The sequence below is a fragment of the Medicago sativa genome, chromosome 4 (assembly GCF_051527215.1).
Source record: "Medicago sativa cultivar Bolivia chromosome 4, Bolivia_mono, whole genome shotgun sequence".
Classification (NCBI taxonomy): Eukaryota; Viridiplantae; Streptophyta; class Magnoliopsida; order Fabales; family Fabaceae; genus Medicago; species Medicago sativa.
In genome coordinates, this window is record NC_140752.1 from 64,659,557 (window position 1) to 64,680,343 (window position 20,787).

Below are 20,787 nucleotides of genomic sequence, written 5' to 3' on the forward strand. Positions count from 1 at the left end.
AACATTTACACTCATTAATTCAACAATACGTATTTTATAAAGACAAAATCGTGAGGTTCACTCAACAAATAAAAAAGAACAATAAGTTAAAACATGGTGTGACATACTTGAGGTTGAAACGAGACATCATTAATATCATACTTATGTTTATCTCTTACTTTACTAGAGTTTGACTGAGAAATGTTAAGTATGACCGATAATTATTTTAGCTAGAATTTTCTTTCGATTACTCTCAACTAAAGTGTTAAAGAGTCATACATTAAATAAGAGATGATTTGAAAATGTGTTTATAAATGTGAGCAATCATCACCTCATCAGTGGGTTTTGTGGAATTATGTTAGTCTCAACCACAATTTCTAATATGGTATTAAAGCATCGGTTAAGATCTAATATTCTGTTTTGACAAAATAATAAGAATATGAGTCTTGCTAACCAGTGCTCTTAGGGCAATGGTTAAGGTAACCCAAAAAAGCAAGTTTTAAGTTTAAAATGTCACTTTTTAAACTTTTGAGAAGTTGAATGTACAAGTTCCAATACGAAATTACTATATTTGCTTTCTTAACTAGTACCCTGAAGGCACTAGTTAGCATTTTCCTAAGAATATTGATAAATTTATCGTTATTAGCCAAATTAAGTTACTATTTTTAAAGTTGGGTAAATAAGTCTAAAAAGTCCAACCACCTTAATATATTATTTTTGTAAAACTTGCACCTTTTTAATGCCTCTTGCATCTAGTAGTTGTAGTAGGAGTAGCACGCACTCACAAACCAAAAACTATTATCTTCTCCACTCTCTCACTCAATCAAACTCTCTCTCTATCTATATTTACTTACTACAAAACACAGAGTATAGGTGTGTACGCGGTTATAGCTAGGTGTCTTATTTCAGGTGATATTCTCAAAGCCTCAAAGACTTTTTGGCTTTGATCTCATCTCAACAACTTTCAGTAGTAAGTAACCAAAGTAGCTTCAGACTTTTTTATCCTTTGGTTTGGTTACACATTTATTTATCTTCTTTTTTTCTCTAGCTTACATCACCATCATCTTGATTTGTTCCCAAATCCCACACTCTTTCTTCACCACCGACACCGCTCCAACCTTCACACTCTTTCTCCGGTATGCATTCCCTTTCTCATTTTCATTCTTTAAAGTTCTTTTTCTTCACATGTGCAGTTTTTTTGTTTTTTTTGTTTTTTTTATTTTGCTTGCAAGTGGAGAAAGAGAGTTCAATAATTTGATTTTTGAAAATTATAATAATATAGCTGGAAATCTTGGTGTCGACGAAGATGGGTGCTTGTACCGTACCTTATCTTTTTTATTTATTTTTCGAAATTCAAATTGGGTTTCTGTCATTTGCATGGACCACTACACATTTCTATCTTGTGACATTTTGTTTGTTATCTTATATGACCAAATTATTTACCGACTTGTTTAGTGACTAATTTCCGTTGAGGAACCGTCTCTCCTCTCCTAGTGATGTAGAGTATTTTTTAATTTTTTTAAAAATTGTGTATTTTACTTTTTGAAAATTGAAAGTGTTTTTTAATGTAAAACTGAACTTTTCTTTTTACTTTTAGTTTGTTAACTAGTGCCTGGGGCACCAGTTAACCAGACATTTTTTTTTCATACACAAGGTTTGAACTTGAGATGTTGCTTAAGAGATATGATTCCAGTTCCACTAGAACGGATATACGATTGTTTCGACTTCAAGTCGAGAACACTTCATTTTTTATGTATTGTCTGTTTTGGGTCTTGTGTGAGTCCTCATGGTTTTGTCTTTTGTAAAATTCCCCTAGTTGGATATTTTTAATAAACTACCGTTAGTCTCGATTCCCAAGCAACGTGAGACTTTTTGGTGCACCGGAACATTATCCTTGGTTGTGACATTTTTTGTGCATAAGTGTTAGTTTCCAAGATATTATGACTAGAAATTCTTATGCACCGCATTTTATTATGGTCATCAATCTAATACACAAATTCTCTGGTTTTTCTCATCTTGCTAAGTCACCTTCACTCACGTGGTGTTATATGAAAGGTAATGTGTTGGTGTAAATAGTGACCCCACAACCTTTACAGCTTAATTTAGACTTATGCACAAAGTTGGGGCCATATGGGGAGAAGGGGAAATTGTCCAGAATCTTTCTTTGGACCTTATTATGCTTTGTTAGCTTTCAAATTTATGTCCCTTTCCATGAACTTTGCTTTTCATGTTTTTCATTATGTTATGAATTTATGACATTACTTATTGGTTTTGCATTGGTTCACTTAAGATATATATCCCTGAAATCTATTTCTTTTTCACACAATAAGCAATAATTCATTTAGCTTGAATTGAAATCTTTGTTTTTATACGTTTTGATTTTTCGATTATAATCCAGGTTTGGACAAGAAAATCAAGTTGTAGTATGTTTTGGATTGCAATTTGCAAGGTGATTGATTGGTTCCAGGGCATAAGCTCAGCAGATCTGGAATAAAATTCAGGAAACCATCTATCACCATGAGTAGAAAGATTTACGACGAGATAAAGTCGGGGAAGTCTTCTTTGCCATATGTTGCTGACCATCATCATGAAATTCACAAAAATGAGGAAGGTGACACTTCAAATTTTCACCGGAATCACCGCAAGCACGGGAATTGTGATAGTGAGTATGAAGATGAGCTGGTTAAGTACATGTCCAATTTGCCAGGTTATTTACAGAGGGGAAGAGAGAAAGTTTTAAATGTTGGTGTTCTTGATTGGAGCCGTCTAGAACAATGGCAACACATTCATAAAAATGCATCACATAGAAATAGCAGGAGTTCAACATCTAGTACTGCATCATCCTCTTCTGTTCCAACGGATGGGTTATCTGGTCATTCTGGTAAAGATCAAAGGAAATCACGTCAGTCGCTGAAATCTCACTTTGAAGCGTCTTCAATTCAAGACAACTCTCAAACTGTCAAAACCTCTAGAAGAAGTGTTGGGCATTGTCAAGATTTTAGAGGTAGCATCGGTAATATTAACACACCGAGCAAACATCTCAGAGCAGATGACCGTCTTTCGGTGAACCATCCTACCAGCAGACTGAAAGGTTGTGACAGGAAATATTTGGAACCGTATATCAATAAGGAAAGCGGCGTCAAACGAAATGAGCAAATGCACAAGGCAGCATCAAGTGCTAAGCTAGAAATGCGCAGTAGAGATGATGGAAAGGAAAAAAGAGTGGAGAATTTTAATGAACCAAATATTGATAATGTTGTGCAAGCTATGCTCAGAAAAAGTGATCCGTTTGTTCATCTTTTGCCTAAAGACAACCTTCATAATAGTGATTGTCGAGTTCCTCATATACAAACATTCTTAGCTCAGAAATCAGAAAAGTATAGTCGATTGAGCTTTTCAGAACAGCCTAAGGAACTCTGTCAGAAAGAACTAAATTACGATATTTCGCATTCAGGTAGCCTTCCTGATGAGCTTGGCTGTAATGATTCTCTGAATAAAGGTTCTGGTTGCAGTTCCACAGATATTGAAAGTAGCAAACTTCATGCTTCTACTTTTTCATCACCAATATCTACTTCCTCATCACCTTTATCAGTCAGAGTGGAAATAAGTCCTCCCAGGTCTAGAAAAGCCGAGGAAATGAGACAAACTGTGGCAAAAACTTCATCTGTAAATAGGCCTCTCCGTGAATCAGACCAAAAAGTAAATTCTGAAAAGTCAAGAAGTTCTTCACCTTTTCGCCGATTAAGCATCAGCATTGGCTATACAAGTGGAGGCTCTGCTTGTAAAGAGGATGAGGATGTCCCGAATCAGAGCTCTACAACTGCGGGTAAATCTAATTCAGAAACTGTGAGAGGTTATGCTAACTCAAACATTTCAGGAAGTGATAAACCTGGTGATACAGGCAGAAGCAAGACAAGCCCTTTGAGGAGGTTACTGGATCCATTGCTGAAACCAAAGACAGCTAAGTTCAGTAATTCCTTGGAATCTTCTCAGAAGGATTCATTGTCAATAAATAAGAATTATAGGTCAGCTAATGGGAGATTTTCAACTCTACATCCAATCAAAGAAGTGGATAGGGACCAAAGGGTTGGTTGTAGCCCAGTTAAAACCGTTGATTCTTCAAAGGACAAGAAGCATGCTCCATCAACGAGGCAAGCTCTTTTGAGAATTTCTGTGAAGAATGGCCTGCCCCTTTTCACATTTGCTGTTGACCAAACTGACGGAAACATTCTTGCAGCCAAAGTGAAGAACTTAGGTGGGTTAGGTAAAGATGAATGCAACCGTATCTATACTTTTCTCACCTTTAGCGAGGTTAAGAAGAAGAATGGAAGTTGGATGAGTAAAGCAAGCAGAAGCAAAGGACCTGATTATGTTTCCCATGCCGTCGCTCAAATGAAAGCTTCTGATTCGCACTGTTTGGATTTAACTGGACAGAATTGTGTGGACTCATCTACCATGAAAGAGTTTGTTTTGTTTTCAGTAAAGCTCGGGCAAGGGGATGCGAGTCAGGACACCGACTATCTGCCAAATGATGAGCTTGCTGCTATTGCTGTCAAAATACCTCAAGCTATCAGTTTTGTTAACGATCAACATCATAGCAGTTGCCACAATGATAGTCATGACCTTGTTCGTGCAACAGTTGTGCTCCCAGGTGGGGTTCATAGTCTTCCTAGTAATGGTGGACCTTCATCACTTCTTGAGCGCTGGAAATCGGGTGGATCATGTGACTGCGGTGGTTGGGATTTGGCTTGCAAACTTAAAATTCTTGCTAGTGACTATCAAGTGTGTAGAAAACCAAGATCGTCCAAAGCTTATTTTGCAGATTATGAATTTGATCTTTTTGTTCAGGTACTTTCTGTTCAAGAAACTTATTTTGCGCGCAATATATTATATAGACTACTAATATTAGTTATTAATTTTCATGTATCTCTTTTTTGGATAACCACAGGGGAATGAACAAGATTTGCGACCAGCATTCAGCTTAACCCCTTTAGAGAATGGAATGTGTTCCGTAGCCTTTGACTCGTCGCTCTCACTTTTGCAAGCGTTCGCCATTTGCATAGCATTAGTGGATAGCAAGATGCCTTGTGAGCTTTCTGGATCAAGAAACTCCATTGAAGAAAAGAATCCAAAGGAAACACTATTGGTGCAAACTGCGAAACTTAAGGCATTTGGTAAATTGGAGGATATTCATATTCCTGCAAGTTTTGTTTCTTATCCACCAGTTTCTCCTGTTGGTAGAGTCTAAAATTAACATGTGGTAGAGAAATGTCTCCGCAAGCTAGAGTATAAGATTATAGCAGAATCTTAGTATTTTTTATGTTTATTTTTTCTCAATAGATGCAAGTATTAGTATTAAAAAATGCACAATGTGATAGACAGTTCTCATATATCAATCAATTGAAATGTGAATAGTATGAGTAAATTGTATTCTATTGCTGTCATTTTTTCTCTTAATACTTGTTAGACCATGGAATAAACACCAGCACTGTAATGTAATCATAATTCTTTGGTAAGAAATATGTTTTGGCAGAAGTAGGTTCCAAGGGTGAGAAAAATGTTTTAATGCAGTTGTTCAAGCATCACTGCGAATTACCAAACCAAAGTATTTAGCTGCTACTTGCTAGTTGAGTTTTCGTTTGCTTTGTTGGTAAGAAAATTGATAGATTCTAGCTGAAAGCAATAACCTATATACAGGATGAGAGATGCCTAATCTGTATTTATAGCCTAGAGAAATGCCACGGACACTTTCTTTCTAACACTCTCCTTTTAGAATTCATTCTTTTATTGGTTGAAATTCATGGGGTCTCACCAATGTATGTGAGATCCATTTCCAAATTGTGAGACCGACATGGATTTTACCCGATAAGAAAGTGAATGCTAGAGGAAGTGTTAGAAAGAGAATGTGTACAGTACTCTTCTTATAGCTGAAGACTAAGAGTAGAGACAGTGTAAAGTTTGTCATTTGTATCCTTTAAAGCTTTGACACAAGACCATACCAGATTTTTTTCGATGCAGGCTTTTAGTTTTTCATGAGACTAACAAAATAGTCTTAACAAATCATTATTTTGTAGGGATTAAAAACATTTTAATTATTATTGATGTTTAATGTTGAACACATAATCTTAGATTAAAAAAACACATACATAGATTAAATACATGAAAACTTTTCTTCATTGTTTGTGACAACTTTCCTTCATTTTATGATTCAATGTGCATGTGCGGATGCCTTACTAGTTACTACTCACATGTTGCAGAGCTCCTATTCATTATAGCCTTTGTTACTAAAAATATCCTTTCTTGGGTGGTAGGGTAGTGAACCTCTAAAAAGAATGTTGACCCCCCAAAAGACTTAAAAAAGGTATTAAATGTTCAAGAGAAAGTTCAAATTGACCATACATAAACTTTTCACATGCTCACCATAGTAAAGTGTAACTGAAGTACTATCATTTTCCTTGGTGCTAATCTTTTTTTTGGGTTCTAACTTAAGTAGAATTTACAATCAGCATGGCGAGGTATACATAATTGTGACAATTAAGTAAAAGTAAAATTGTCACTTGCAGACTTCAAAATTTACTGACTTCCCCAATCTTGAGATTGCACCTGTGAAACGTGACATAATGAGAATCCAGCACCCAAACTGTTAATTAGTAGAGACTATAATGAAAACAATTGGGCATATAGTTGTTGCTGCTTCTGTTTCTATTTTATATTTAACTATTAAATATAATCTATGTTGAATTATTAATTTAATTTAATCTATGTTGAATACTTTTATATAATATTTCTAAGACCTTCATTCCAACAAATATGAATCCCATGCATAATTTGAGCTATATATTTTATATCAATTTTATTGACACAATATATATCAAATAATAAACTTCATCAAACCAGTAAAAAAATACCAAATGCTTTTTTCAATTTTCATCATTTAAGTTAACGGGTTAGTATGAGCGAAAGAGAGGATAATTTATTTGAAAATTGCTCTCCCACATCCAAAATTACCTTAACAACTCCAACTGCAGTTAACTGTCCAACTACAGTTAAATGCAAATAACTCATGAGTCATGTCCCAGCTGCACTTTCCTGCAGTTCAGTCCAATGTCTTGCACACACTATTTGGCAGACTAATGTTTTGACTCCATTTTGTCCTGTATGTTGTTAATTTTAGTTATGATGTAGTGAATGTTCAGAGGTAGGAGATCAATTGACTACTGAAGAGATAGAAGAAGAATAGGAACACCTGCTACAAGATAGAGGTGAACAATTCCCTCCTTTTTGCAATCTAGACTTTCATATAGATACATTTTGGAGTTTTGTTATTTGGTTTAAGATTTTAACACCTTCCTCAGGGCCTGTGAGAAATATGGTCGAAATGATATACAAAGTATTGCTACTGAGATGGAAGGAAAAACATAGGAGGAAGTTGAAAGATATGCAAAGGTCTTCAAAAGATACAAGGAATTAAATTGTATGTTACAGCCAAGTTGAAAGTGACTTAAACAAGCTTCTGTTATATATTTGAACATGGAATCAAAACACTTTGCTAAATCCAGATCAATGTGTATCTATTAATTTGCAGTTATCTTTTTCAAAACTCAATTTGCTTGTTTCATATATCCAACAGCTTGCGTGGTTTGTATTTTGATATGGACTTAATTAGTGTTATGTTGAGTTAGAATGCTGCACATTTATGTATCAGTCACTCTGCAGATTATGATAGAATAATCAAAAACATGTATGCGATGAGTGCAAGCTCGGACATGAGCCAACGGGGGTGGGGGGTGGTGTTACGATAATAAAATCTAAATACTTCTATTCCAATTTTAGAATCCGAATTGATAAAATCTTTAAAAAAAAAATAGTTAGTCATGGTTGCTAAAACAACCATAACTAATTTTTCTCAATTTTAGAATCCAAAAGTCATTCTCAGAAGGCACGCGAGAAGTATGAAGAGGCATTCTTGAAATAGAGTGTAGCAAGCAAGTTTGCAAACTAATATAGGGGTGTAGTTACAAAAACGGAGGGATCGTGAAATCAACACAATGACCGTTTTGTTGAAAGGTACAAAGCTTATTAATCACATTGATTTGTTGTAGAATCGATTACAGGAAACGCGGAAGCTAGGATATGAAGCTTTAAGTACGATCAATTTCAATCAATTGAATCACTTTTTGAACTGAGAGACAAACATGTTTGTAATTAGTGCAACTCTGTTTAATAATCTATACGTGTGTTTGATACCTCTCAAAATGGAACCTAACTCAATTAGTTTAGTAAATTGATTTTGGTTAAAATTAAATGGGCTATAAAATGCATATATTTGAATAAATTTGATGCTAACAATTAATTGTAAAAGCTCAAATTTCTTAGTTTAAGTTAAGATCAATTCTAAAAATAGGAAAATGTTATTTCTCTAAAATCAATTCTTCTTAAAATCATTTAAACATGTCAAAGTTGTTTTTCTTTTCATAGATTTTTCTCATCAGAGATAATCCAATTCGAAACACTAATACTAATATGAACACATCTTACAACTTAGATTGAAAGTTTGATTCATCACGTTCTAAGAGTCCAAAGTAAAACCAAACGTACATGTGAGTAAAACTAGATCTATTAGTTTATTGTATTATATGTTCATGATTGTAATTTTTACCATTATCAACAGATGGGCGGCTGGTTTTTATAAATAATCAAATGTTCCCTTTTCCAAGACTCATCTGAGTCGAAGAATTATTTTCAGAGTGATGTTGGAAATTTTCCTAGCAGATCCCATAGAATAGCCCCAGTGTCTAAGCTGAAATATTAGAAAAAAATATACATCAAAACTATCAGTCACAGTGTCACACAAAACCTTACAAGATTGTTTTGTTACTTATCATAAGGTTTTGGTGTGTGGTTTATAAGAGAAGAAAAATCTAAGTGTGTCTGTGAATAGAAAATTGGCCCAGCTGAGTTGGTGCTTAGTTGATAAATTGGGCAAGTGAGAGCTGGAATGGTAAGATACTTTAATTAAATTATTAATAATTATTACCTGAACCAGATAGGGCGTGTCTCCCCAGAGGCCTCCATTATTAGTTTGAAATGTTAAGGAAAATTATGGACCTTTTCTCATGTCAGATGTCTGTCCACTCATGAACTGTGATCGTACGTTTGTGACTTCGTAAGCATTCTAGCTGGATTTGGATGTAACATGCGAATCTTCACACTGTCATTTTCACTGTGTTTGGTAGAGGTGATTTAGGGAAGAGAGAAATAATAGAGAGAGAAATAGAGGAGAAATAGATAACTTCTCCTGTTTGGTTTAGGGAAGAGATAGAGAAGAGAGAAAGAATTTGGTGGGACCTACCACCTTTTTCTTTCTCTTCAATGGAGCGAAGAAAGTGAGCTGAAGGCCATTTTTTCATCTATTTCCATTACTGCCCTTTTCTCTTTCTCCCTTTGTTTACCTTGTACCACCTCTATACTTTGTCTTTCTCTACCTTTCTCTTCACCTGCTGTAGTGCGGCCATTTTAATGTTTTCTTTTGCATCATTTGTTGACTTTCCTATTAATATTTTTTTTTTATGTTATTATGTATCTATTTTCCTGCTATAAGTTTAGTGAATGCTGGAAATTTCATTAGTTTTGAGTTTCAGTTTTAATGTATTTTGGTCTTGTATGATGAATTTTTCTTTCAATTTCTAAGTTGTGGTTTTAGTTTGCTGAAACCATTTTTCGTGGATATTCATATTTTTTTTTTCATTGTGAAAGACTAAAGAAGTGTAAGAAAAAACGTTGAAGATTAGTACAGGTTTTATAAGAAATAAAATTGTATATTGAGCATTAAATAAAGGGTATTTTTGTCTATTAAAAAGTAAACACACTTCTCTCTCTTCTATTTCTCTTATCTTTTTCTTCTACCAAACAATACATCAAATCTACTCTATTTCTCATCTCTTTCTCTCTTCTCCCTCTCTCTCTTACCTATTTCTCTCTTTACAACTTCTCTTCTAATCCAAACACACCCTTTGTTTCAAGATGAAACAAATTAAAGTAATAAGATAAGATTAGAAATATCTTGATCATAGTGTACAAAATAACGAAGAAGTATAAAAAGATGTAAATTATTGTATTTAAGTAAGGTGGTCGAAATGAAAAAGAATCTCAAATGTTTTATGCAATATAAAAACACCGCTCAAGTTGAAGGACTTTTTTTCAAACAGTTGCAAGATCGACGATGTTGTATGAAATGGAGTGTTTCCATTTAAGAATCAACATATGAATAAAATAAGCATATCGAAGATGAGAATGTTATGTTGAATGTATGTAAAATTAGATGAGATGTTGTTTAAAACGACAATATTAAAAAGAGAGTTGAAGTAACACATAAAAACTATGGTGGAAAATTTACTTAGGTGGTTTGAGTATGTAGATAAAAAACATGTAGATTCTGTGTTAAAAAAAACTAGATCAGATAAAGAATAATCAAATAACTTGAGACATAGAATGACCTAAAAAAAACTATTACAAAATATTTAGTTAGTTCTAAATATGATTTTTGATAGAACATTATACTATAATTTGATATATGTAGTCGATTTTACTTGGTGGAATAAAACTCGTTGTTGTAAGTTTTTCGCTATTAAAAGATTATCATTTTCAATTTTTGTTTATATATAAAAAGTTGCAAGTTTTTGTTTCTACAAGAAATGTTCGCAAGTAGTTTTAATTGTTCTTAAGCCAATGTGTATAAAAGAACTTAAAATTTGATTTTTAGATCAACATTTTTGTTGTTTTCATCTTGAATTTTCAAAATCGAAAAAAAGTATTACATTTAATTCATTCCATGTTAAAAAAAATCTAAATTTAACAAAGAATTTTTTTATAATGATTTAAACATTTTTGGAAAAAAGCAAAATTAAAGTGGAAAAAACTCATGAATATTTTTAAAATAACAATACAAATGTCTCATTTCTATAAAATATTTGTTCATTTTATATGCGATTTTTTTTTAAGTATTCACACTGCATTTGTTGCGATTTTTATAGGTTTATATCTATAGATCTTTTTTCTTAGCCACCTCTATGAATGAAGACTTATAAAAAAAAAAAGAAGATAGATTCCATTAATATTTCATCGGAATGACATCCAAACCAACATAGATTAATTAATGCAATATATAAGACTAAATTAACACAATATATAAAGTAATAATAATATGGATTAAACGAAAACCTACAATAAATAGATTAATACAGTATATAAAACTAATAAAAGAATAAATAAATATTAAAATTTGGGCTCTGCCCTCTTATGTACCAAAAAATAAAAATAAAAATAAAAATTTATTTTTGTAATTTGATTTGGTTTTGAAAAAACAATCCAAAATCTGATTTAATCTAGGTGATTTTTACAAACTAACATCTTTTTTTTTTCTTTGCGATTTTTGAATCGGTGTATAATTTTATTTTGGATCGGTTTGAATTTTAATGACCCTAATTATGAGTAGTAGCAAGGTGAGCGAGTGCATGATGAATAGAAGTGGTAGTAAACTGACACAACAATTCATTGTAGCAGCAACAAGCCACACACACACATACACACAAATTATTACAAGCAAAAAAGTTGTAACCTTTTTCCCACTGACTTTCTTTCTCTCTTCCCAAACAACACACCGCCGTATTTCACTTTCTTCTTCCTTTTACTAAAAACTTCACTTCATCTTTTTTCTTACTTCATAATACTCAAAACCAAACACAAACAGAAAAAAAGAACAAAACTGTTACAGTGACACAAACACACAGAAAAAAAAATAAGCTTGTTTTGTTTGATTGCATTTTTCACCAATGGGAGCTCGTTGCTCTAAACTCTCACTATGCTGGTGGCCTTCTCATATCAAATCAAATCATCACAACCTCTCTGATAATGGTGTGACAAAGTTTTTTTTTTTTTTTTTCACTTCACTAGTCACTTTCAGTAGAAAAAAACAACAACCCAGTTTTTGAAATATAATAAAGTTTCATTTTTTAACATAAATTCATTTCTGGGACAATAGAAAAATAACAACCCAAGTTTTGAAATATGATAAAGTTGTTGTTTTTAAGAAAAATTTGTTTCTGGGTTACTTGCAGATGATGATGGGAGCAAGAAACAGAAGGATTCTTCTGTTGGTTTTGCTGAATACAGTTTGGATCAACTAAGAGTTGCTACCGAAGGATTTTCATCAGACAACATTGTCTCTGAACATGGTGAAAAAGCTCCCAATGTTGTCTACAGAGGTTGTCTTGAAGATGATAGGTTGGTTGCTGTGAAGCGTTTCAACAAGTCTGCTTGGCCTGATTCTCGTCAATTCCTAGTTAGTTTCTGCTTCTGATTCTGCTTTTGTTTTTGGGTTTGGGTTTGATTTCATTTGCATGTGTTTGGTTGTTTGTTTTGTGAGTGAAAGCTTTGTTTCTCATTTCCTATGGTTGATTAATGTTGTTCATTGTTGTGTGTGTTTTGTTGGAGTGTTTTTTAGGAGGAAGCACGAGCTGTGGGGGAGCTAAGGAGTGAAAGATTAGCTAACTTGGTTGGTTGTTGCTCCGATGGAGACGAGAGATTGCTTGTTGCCGAGTTCATGCCAAATGAAACTCTCTCTAAACATCTTTTCCATTGTAAGTTTCCTTTATTTTGTTTATCCAACCATAGGAAATGTTTTAATTTGTGTATGTTTGGTTCCACTTTTGGAGTAGTCAAAACTGATTTTAGAGGTGTAGGATTGATTTTGACATGTTTGGATGTTCTCGAGTAAACTTAATTTTGCTTTGAGAGTTGATTCTAACTTGAAGCTAGAATTTGAAGTTTTGGTCTCCACAACTGATTTTTAGCCTTGAATTTATTTATTTTTATTTTTATTTTTATTTTTGAGCAAACATTTAATTTATTGTCCACTTAGACATAAGTGTATCAGAACATAGATCACTTTTGTAACCAAAAAAAAGAACATAGATCACTTTATGTTCAATTCAACTCAATTTTAGCCATAATTAATTTTACAAAATCAATGCATTCAATATCAAGTCTTGTCATCGAACCAAACACACACTTTGTTTTACGACTATGTTTGACAAGGATTGAGCTTTTTGCTTCAATAGCTACATTTAGAAATTTTAATAAGTTGTTCCATCAATTTCATCCCCATTTTTGTTGATATCGTTTTTAAAGTCATGTCTCTATGTAAACTACTGATTATGTGACTTGGATGAACTGCCTTTCTAGGGGATGTCCAACCCATGAAATGGGCAATGAGGCTGAGGGTGGCTTTGTATTTAGCACAAGCCTTGGAATGCTGCAATAGCAGAGGAAGGGCATTGTACCATGATCTTAATGCTTATAGAATTTTATTTGATCAGGTACTTATGCTTTTGTAGCAGGGTTATGTGCCTCATTTCATTATGTTTTATAAACTGGTTTAAATGGTTGGCAGGAAGGAAACCCTAAACTCTCTTGTTTCGGACTCATGAAAAACAGTAGAGATGGCAGAAGCTATAGCACAAATTTAGCCTTCACTCCTCCAGAGTACTTGAGGACAGGTAGTGAATGATCTTTTTGGACAAACAACTTAATTTTGCACTTATAGCATAAGCTCCTATCATATAAGTTTATTGTATAAGCTATTTTCATAACAAAAGATAAACGGTTTTCATATAATCTACAAGTCCTTCCTGGAGAGCGTATGGAACTAAGCTTAAAACAGCTTATGGACTTCGCATAAGTTGTTCCATAAGGAAAAGTTTAGATAAATAAGACAATCCAAACATGCCCTAAAATAAACACACGTGGAGTTTTTTTTTTATAACTTTCCTTTGAGTGAAGATTCTTTGTTTTGGTAATTCCATGTATTGTGATTTTTTCAATATCCTCACCGAGCTAACACACCTGTTTGAAATTTGGCAGGAAGAATCACCCCTGAAAGTGTAATTTACAGTTTTGGAACCTTATTGCTTGATCTTTTAAGTGGAAAGCATATTCCACCAAGTCATGTATGCTCCCTCAATCTCATTTCTTGTCTTCATTTTAATATTAGGTGGTGTCTTTTTTTTTTTTTTTGTTGAAGGAATTAGGTGGTGTCTTGTTTAGTGTAAATCCTTGACCATTTGAATGCTGGTACTTTTAAGGTTGAATTCAATGAATTGTACTTGTTTTGCAGTAACATCCTATGATGGTTTGGTTATGATTATAGTATTTTTTGAATTCATAAGTTAATATGTTCCATAATTCCTTTACGTGCAGGCACTTGACCTTATACGAGGCAAAAACTTTCAAATGTTGATGGACTCATGTTTGGAAGGTCATTTTTCAAATGATGATGGAACTGAGTTAGTGAGATTAGCTTCACGTTGTTTACAATACGAACCTCGTGAGAGACCAAATGCCAAGTCCCTTGTGACTGCTCTCACCCCTCTTCAGAAAGAAACTTCAGTATGCTCTTCCTTTTCCCTCCATGGATCAAAGTTTACTTTTTGTTGACTTGTATGAATTATGATGCCTTCCGAAAGTATAGAAATGGACTTGAGTTGATATTAAGCTTACAGTTGGCGATATTTAACAGGTATTGTCATATGTTTTAATGGGCCTACCAGATAGGAGTCTATCATCAAAAGAAACTGTTACGTTAACGCCTTTTGGTGAAGCTTGTTCAAGAAGAGATCTGACTGCAATACATGAAATTTTGGAGAAGGTGGGCTACAAGGATGATGAACATGTTGCGAATGAGGTAATTCGCTGTTTATATTTCTCTCTCAATTATACTTAAGAGATTACTGCAATAACCTTTTCTTATCTTATTTTTTCTGTCCACACAATTTTAAATTTGCGTAAATGCTAAATGCATTCATCTGTATTCCTTGCTATTAGTTCTTTCGCAAGAGCTTACGTATTTTTCTAGCTATCCATCCATCCGCACAAATTGACCTACACGCAGGGCATAATTGTTGATTTTACCGCACTCATTTCCTATTCTTAGTGTTAACATTAACTTTTATTATGAGACTTTCCAATTGGCTCAACTGTTTTGAGGGGAAGTTTAATGAAGATAATATTTTATTATGCTAAAAATTAATAGTCATCGGACGCCATCTACATATGGCGATAGAAAGGCATGATCTTTGTTATAAGACACCGATTATAGATAACTGAAGACATGTTGTAAACATTTCTTATTTGTTATGCATGACAGTTTGGTACCTTTCAGTTTCATCATTTGCACAATGGACTGCCGTATCATGGTTTTGATTCAGTTTTTCCATTACTTTAACTCTAATATGGCAAAAAAATGTTGTCCGCCTTTTCTTCCGTAGTATACTTATCAAAACCGGACCTTGCATAACCGTGTATGATCATATTTATGGATTTGTATCCTTTCATTGTATCGTAGCTATCCTTTCAAATGTGGACAAATCAAATACAAGATACACTAAATTTCAAGAAGCGTGGTGATTCAGCTTTTCACGCGAAAGACTTCTCTACGGCCATTGACTGCTATACCCAAGTAAGTCAGCTAGGGGTTAATATGAAACTGTGATGGCTTGTTTTTATCAAAGATAATTCACAGTACATGTTTCGTTTCGTGTAGTTTATCGATGGTGGGACCATGGTATCGCCAACTGTGTATGCTAGGCGCTGCCTGTGCTACATGATGAATGACATGGCACAAGAAGCGCTTGGAGACGCAATGCAAGCTCAGTCGATAGCTCCCACTTGGCCAACTGCATTCTATCTTCAAGCAGTTGCACTCTCCAGCCTTGGCATGGATAATGATGCACAAGAAAGTCTCAAAGATGGCACAACACTGGAAACTAGAAAGCATTGAAATTGAAATTGAAATTGTACAGTGTTTTTTATTCTTTTCTCCCTTATTTACCAACCAAATTTTAAGCATGGTTATTGAATGTATCTAATGAATCTTTCCTTCAGCTTTTAGGCTTCTGGTTGTGATGGCTATGGCTTCCATGAATTTCCTTGTTTTTTTGGTCTGATGATGTGAATCTCAAATGTTAATTTTCTTATAATATTTCTTTTGATTTTGCTGAAAAAGATGTCACATTACTAGTCAGCCTCGTACACTTCTAAGTTCTAAACATAAGTTGACCATTTATCCAATCTATTATTATTTTTCGAAGCTGGTGCTGCATTTTCTTCTTCCAAAGCTCTTCACACGTGATTTGATTTTGCAGCAGACACTATGTATGTAATGACAAGCAATAGAGAGAAGAAAAATGGATACTAATTTCATTTTAAAAATGGGATGGAAGGCAAGGCATTAACCTTCGTTGCTAACTTATTTTCAACACTTTTTATTCATTAAAATTCATATAGGTCCTACTAAAATATGCAGCATCTATATAAATTTGGTGTGATCCATATAAATTTTAACTAAAATTGTGTTGAAAAGAGTGTGTTGCTAATGTTATTTGGTTATAAATTAGTTCCATTCAGAATTTTTTTAAAAGCAACCCAAGTATCATAACGTTAAGTTAGCACTATAAGACCAAGATATAACATTCAAAAGAAATTATGGTAGAATAACAACATAAACTTGCTCAAGTCAACCATTAAGCTTAGAATGGGTTTAACTAGAGCTGAATTTCACGGAAAATTATTGATTAAATAAAAAATGATATGATCTCACAAAGTACTCAATTAATCTTTCCCCTTTGTGTATAGTGCATCTAGCAAGAAGTAACTAAAATCATAGCATGCTCAGCCTTGCAACTTGTGTTTATCTGTAAAATTTCCAGCTACAGGGATGCGGTATCTTAATTATCAATAATGCTAAAGCTAGCGAATTTTTTCCCACAATAAGTTCCCGACGTTTCTTTTTCACTACTTTGACCAAACTTATAACCACAACTACCCCTTTTATTCCACCAATTCCAGAATTTATCCCCTACCACCATTTAACACAGCATTCGTGATTTTTCACGACAAATTTCTTCGCACTGTATAGCAGTCTTCCTTAATCATTTCACACACACTTGCCATCCCATTAAAATGAAAATAGCAATTGTACTGAAATCTTTATGGAAAGAATACATTTGAATCGTACAATGACAATATATCCTGAATAACGTGATGTGTTTACATCTCATAAATAACAATGTAACTGGTCTACCCAAGATCTAAAACGATCAGCGGTATCCAGGTTCCCGTATAAATCTACAACAAAACCTCTCAGATTATTTCTAGAAAGCATAGGTTAAAAATTTGCAATTTGCTTCAACTGCTGATAACAACAATAATGCGTACAAGAATGTATGCAAAAATCTTAAATTGTGTTGGCAAAATTCTATATCAGGCCCTTTACCACAAGCCAATTGCTTTCCACCAAATAGACCCGAGTCCAAGCCAGATGACAATGTTAACAATACTAATAACAAAGCCATAACCCCACCATTTGGCAAGTGGAACATAGTTGGCACCGAAAAATACTGGAGCTGACCCAATCCCATAATGAGTAAGGCCTCCCATAAGGTTGGAGAGGAATGACAACACCATGGCTCCGAAGAATGGTGGAGTTCCCAGAGCAGTAGCAACGGATAAAAATGCAGTAAACATGGCACCAATATGAGCAGCTCCACTGGCAAAGAAGTAATGGGAATAGAAGTAGAGGAGAACCAGAATACCGAAAGATAGTTGCCATGAGAGACCCAATCCACCAACAAACTGTGTAATAACAGTAGCAAATTCTTTCATTGACATAATCAAGGTATATATATAAAATTGTTTCAATAATTACTCAAAAATTGAAATTCTATCATAAAATATGGTGTATAATGCAACACATCGGTAATATTGTATGGTATGCATGTAACCTATTATTACACTAATAAATAGCATTTCTTCAGTGGCAATTACTAGGACTCATAGGACTAAGAAGTAAGAACTCATGATGACCTTGAGTGGACAGATTTAAAACCAAAACATAATCACATATAAATACCAGAGGAAGGGAGGTTTTATTTAGTATATGCTTTGACCATGAAACAGATGCCGATCAACTCAGAAGTAGGAATAAAGCACCCAAATGAACCAAGATGCCTGATGTGTTCCAAGAGAACACACAGCACAAGCATGCCGATCAATCATTACTTACTAGATGCATGTATGTCAAATAATCATAAAAAGCTGGTTGAAAGCTTATTTGCTTATGAATATTTCAAAACATGCTCCAGTGGTTGGTTTGGACAAACAACTAGTAAAAGATAGTATGAATAAATTAAACAAAAAATCATGCATTCACCATTTTACCCCAGAGAACAGATGAAATGCAAAAGAACTGAAGATCAACGATCATCAGAAGCAGTATAAGTAAAGTTTAATAAATATTACACTCGAGGTAGAAAGATGAGACATGAAATATACCTTGACTACAGTTTGACTGAACCAAGAGATGAGACCATATTTGTTCAAGTACCCGGCCATTGCAATGAGGGCAGCAAACCACGTGAGAGTATCCCAGGCAACACCCTCAGCTAAGCACTCTTTCCATGTTACAACCCCTGAGATGAGGAGTACAGCTAATCCAAGAATGGCAGCAGTTACGGCATCTATATTAAGAAGCCCTCCAAACACCCAAAGTCCCACCTGGTAAAATTGAGCGAGGGATGGAATAAGTCACCAAAAAAAACTAAAATTCTAAGGCATTTAAAGTACTACACTGTATTCACCAAATCAAGACATAAGGTATACATCAATGCAACTACTACTAGACAAGGTTTTAAAAAAGATCCGCTACTTGGAACGTCAAAGTTTTTTATGTCCCTATGACTGCATTGTGACCGCGATCGTGACCACATCATCCATATTTGTCAGGAACTTTTGCAATATCATGGATCGCGACGGCGATTTAAAAACTTGCTACTAAATGATTAGTTTTGAAGACCAATAGGAGGATGCACAGCCTAATTTAGAAAACAAATTTAAAGACGGAGTAACGAGTCATTAACCAATGCCTAATGATTTACAGTTCACTCAGCTAAAAAGCAAAACCACAACATCTGTCTAATGACCAGCCCAGCAATGCAAATTGGATGTTCAACTCAATAAGTATAAAAGTCCCAACAGAACAGTTGAGAAACAAAACCATTCTACTATATACAGCTAACATTTGATTTCAAAAGGTTATGGCACAAAAGTGGCATCATAAGTTTGTGTTGGGGTGAGTGGCACAAGGACCAACTTTGCATATAGATTGACTTTTCTTAAAATTGTGGGTTAAGTCTAACTCAATCTTTCAAAACTAAGCAAACAGAGTTCGAAAATAGTGAAGTTATCAACCCAATTTGATGTTTATACTCTACACAACTATGTAACATCTACAAACACAGTTCCAAAATAGCGAAGCGATCTACCCAATTTCATGTTTATACTCTACAACAAAACACATTATATTGCGCAGACTGATTACCGTAAGAAACAGAGTAGCAGTCATAATTTTCTCATTAGTCGTCATAGGCCCCATTTTCTCCAACTTTTCCCTAGCAAGCTTAGGTGCATCAGGACTAGATTTCAACGTCGGAGGATAAATAATATACAAAATCAACGGCACCAAAACCAACGAAACCAAACCCGGCACAATAGCAGCTTTAGCCCAATCCACCCACCCAATGGTTTGACCAATCGAATTCAAAGTAAGAGTAGCACATAACGGATTCGCAGCCATAGCAGTCAAAAACATGGCCGACGAAATACAAGAAGTCTGAAAACAAGTAAGCATCAACCAAGATCCAAGCTTCTCCTCAGTCCCATCACCAACATTACTTCCACAAGCAACACAGAGAGACTTAACCAACGGTAAAAAAATTCCACCAGCCCTCGCCGAAACCGATGGAATCGCCGGCGCTAACAATGCTTCACTAAAAACCAAACTATAACCTAACCCTAACGAAGAACTACCAAAAAGCTTCACAAATTGATACGCAACACGGTTACCTAATCCAGTTTTGATAAAACCTTTAGCAAAGAAAAAAGCTAAACAAATCAACCATGGAATTGGATCACCGAAACCGGAAAATGCTGCAACAAAGGGTAGGGTTTTGGTGAGAACGGAAACTCCTAAACCTAGAATTGCCACAGCGCCGAGTGGGAGTGGTTGTGTGATGATTCCGACGATAGTTCCGAGGAAGATTGCGAGTAGTTGCCATGCGTTGCGGGATACGCCTTCAGGGGTTGGAACGAACCAGAGTATTACTCCGGTGAGGATTGATGCTATGAGTGGTTTTATGGCCGCGCCTTGCCATGGTTGAGCTGGTGGAGGAGCTGGTGATGGAGATGAAGCTGGTGTGATGGAGGCAGATGAAGCTTTAACGGTGAGAGTGTGGCGTTTTGAAATGAGGGGTGTGAAAATGGAAATGGGAGGTGTGTGAATTGATTTGAGGGGTTTGAAGTTGAAAGTGGAGGTGGATTGGAAATGTTGGCGGAGGGGTGGGGAGGAACGGAAGCGGAGGAAGGGGAGGTTTGTGGAGGTGGTTGTGGTGGTGAGAGGAATGGAAGCCATGATGGTGGTGGTGGTGATTGGGATTTAGTGCCGTGAGAGTGAAGTTGAGGAGTTATTAGAAATTTAGAATGGGCATGTGAGAGAGATTTGAGTGTGGATCGTTGGATTTGGAATGGACGGTGGAGGTTGGGATTGGAATATGCGGCTTTGTTTGTTGGTGAGGAATTGGTGGCTGGTTTTAATTTTTGAAAGCTTTGTGATCCTCGCTCGACTTTGACAACTTGACACGTTGATGTCTCCGTCACAAAATTACAAAACAAACCATTAATACAAAAGTTGGTCCAATT

General features: G+C 34.8%; 3 protein-coding genes and 2 long non-coding RNA genes across 9 annotated transcripts; 3 read left to right on the forward strand and 2 right to left on the reverse strand.

The window, feature by feature from the left end:
• Window positions 1-719: 719 nt before the first annotated feature.
• Window positions 720-5,514, forward strand: LOC146930730 (uncharacterized). Of its 5 annotated transcripts, XM_085702208.1 has the most exons (4): window positions 720-949; window positions 1,028-1,115; window positions 2,378-4,827; window positions 4,928-5,514. In XM_085702208.1, the coding sequence occupies exons 3-4, from the start codon at window positions 2,497-2,499 to the stop codon at window positions 5,225-5,227; spliced, it is 2,631 nt and encodes an 876-aa protein (XP_085558334.1). In that variant the 5' UTR covers window positions 720-949; window positions 1,028-1,115; window positions 2,378-2,496; the 3' UTR covers window positions 5,228-5,514. The 5 variants fall into 5 exon arrangements, with proteins under 5 accessions (XP_085558334.1, XP_085558335.1, XP_085558333.1 ...); XM_085702209.1 differs by having other exon boundaries at window positions 720-2,034; XM_085702207.1 differs by having other exon boundaries at window positions 720-1,115.
• Window positions 5,515-7,105: 1,591 nt separating this feature from the next.
• LOC146930731 (uncharacterized) lies at window positions 7,106-7,601 on the forward strand. Its single transcript, XR_015006455.1, has 2 exons — window positions 7,106-7,241; window positions 7,335-7,601. It is a non-coding gene; the product is annotated as an uncharacterized LOC146930731 (long non-coding RNA).
• A 919-nt stretch (window positions 7,602-8,520) lies between these two features.
• On the reverse strand, window positions 8,521-9,202 carry LOC146930732 (uncharacterized). The gene is made up of 2 exons (XR_015006456.1): window positions 9,017-9,202; window positions 8,521-8,779 (listed from the first exon to the last, which is right to left on the reverse strand). It is a non-coding gene; the product is annotated as an uncharacterized LOC146930732 (long non-coding RNA).
• Window positions 9,203-11,452: 2,250 nt separating this feature from the next.
• LOC146930733 (serine/threonine-protein kinase BSK5-like) lies at window positions 11,453-16,038 on the forward strand. The gene is made up of 10 exons (XM_085702212.1): window positions 11,453-11,892; window positions 12,096-12,319; window positions 12,482-12,617; window positions 13,222-13,355; window positions 13,430-13,535; window positions 13,900-13,985; window positions 14,236-14,424; window positions 14,555-14,719; window positions 15,380-15,493; window positions 15,578-16,038. Exons 1-10 carry the CDS (start codon window positions 11,811-11,813, stop codon window positions 15,812-15,814), a joined length of 1,473 nt encoding a protein of 490 aa, XP_085558338.1. The 5' UTR covers window positions 11,453-11,810; the 3' UTR covers window positions 15,815-16,038.
• A 952-nt stretch (window positions 16,039-16,990) lies between these two features.
• Window positions 16,991-20,534, reverse strand: DIT1 (dicarboxylate transporter 1). The gene is made up of 3 exons (XM_085702213.1): window positions 19,412-20,534; window positions 18,367-18,588; window positions 16,991-17,667 (listed from the first exon to the last, which is right to left on the reverse strand). Exons 1-3 carry the CDS (start codon window positions 20,498-20,500, stop codon window positions 17,305-17,307), a joined length of 1,674 nt encoding a protein of 557 aa, XP_085558339.1. The 5' UTR covers window positions 20,501-20,534; the 3' UTR covers window positions 16,991-17,304.
• Between the last annotated feature and the right edge of the window lie 253 nt (window positions 20,535-20,787).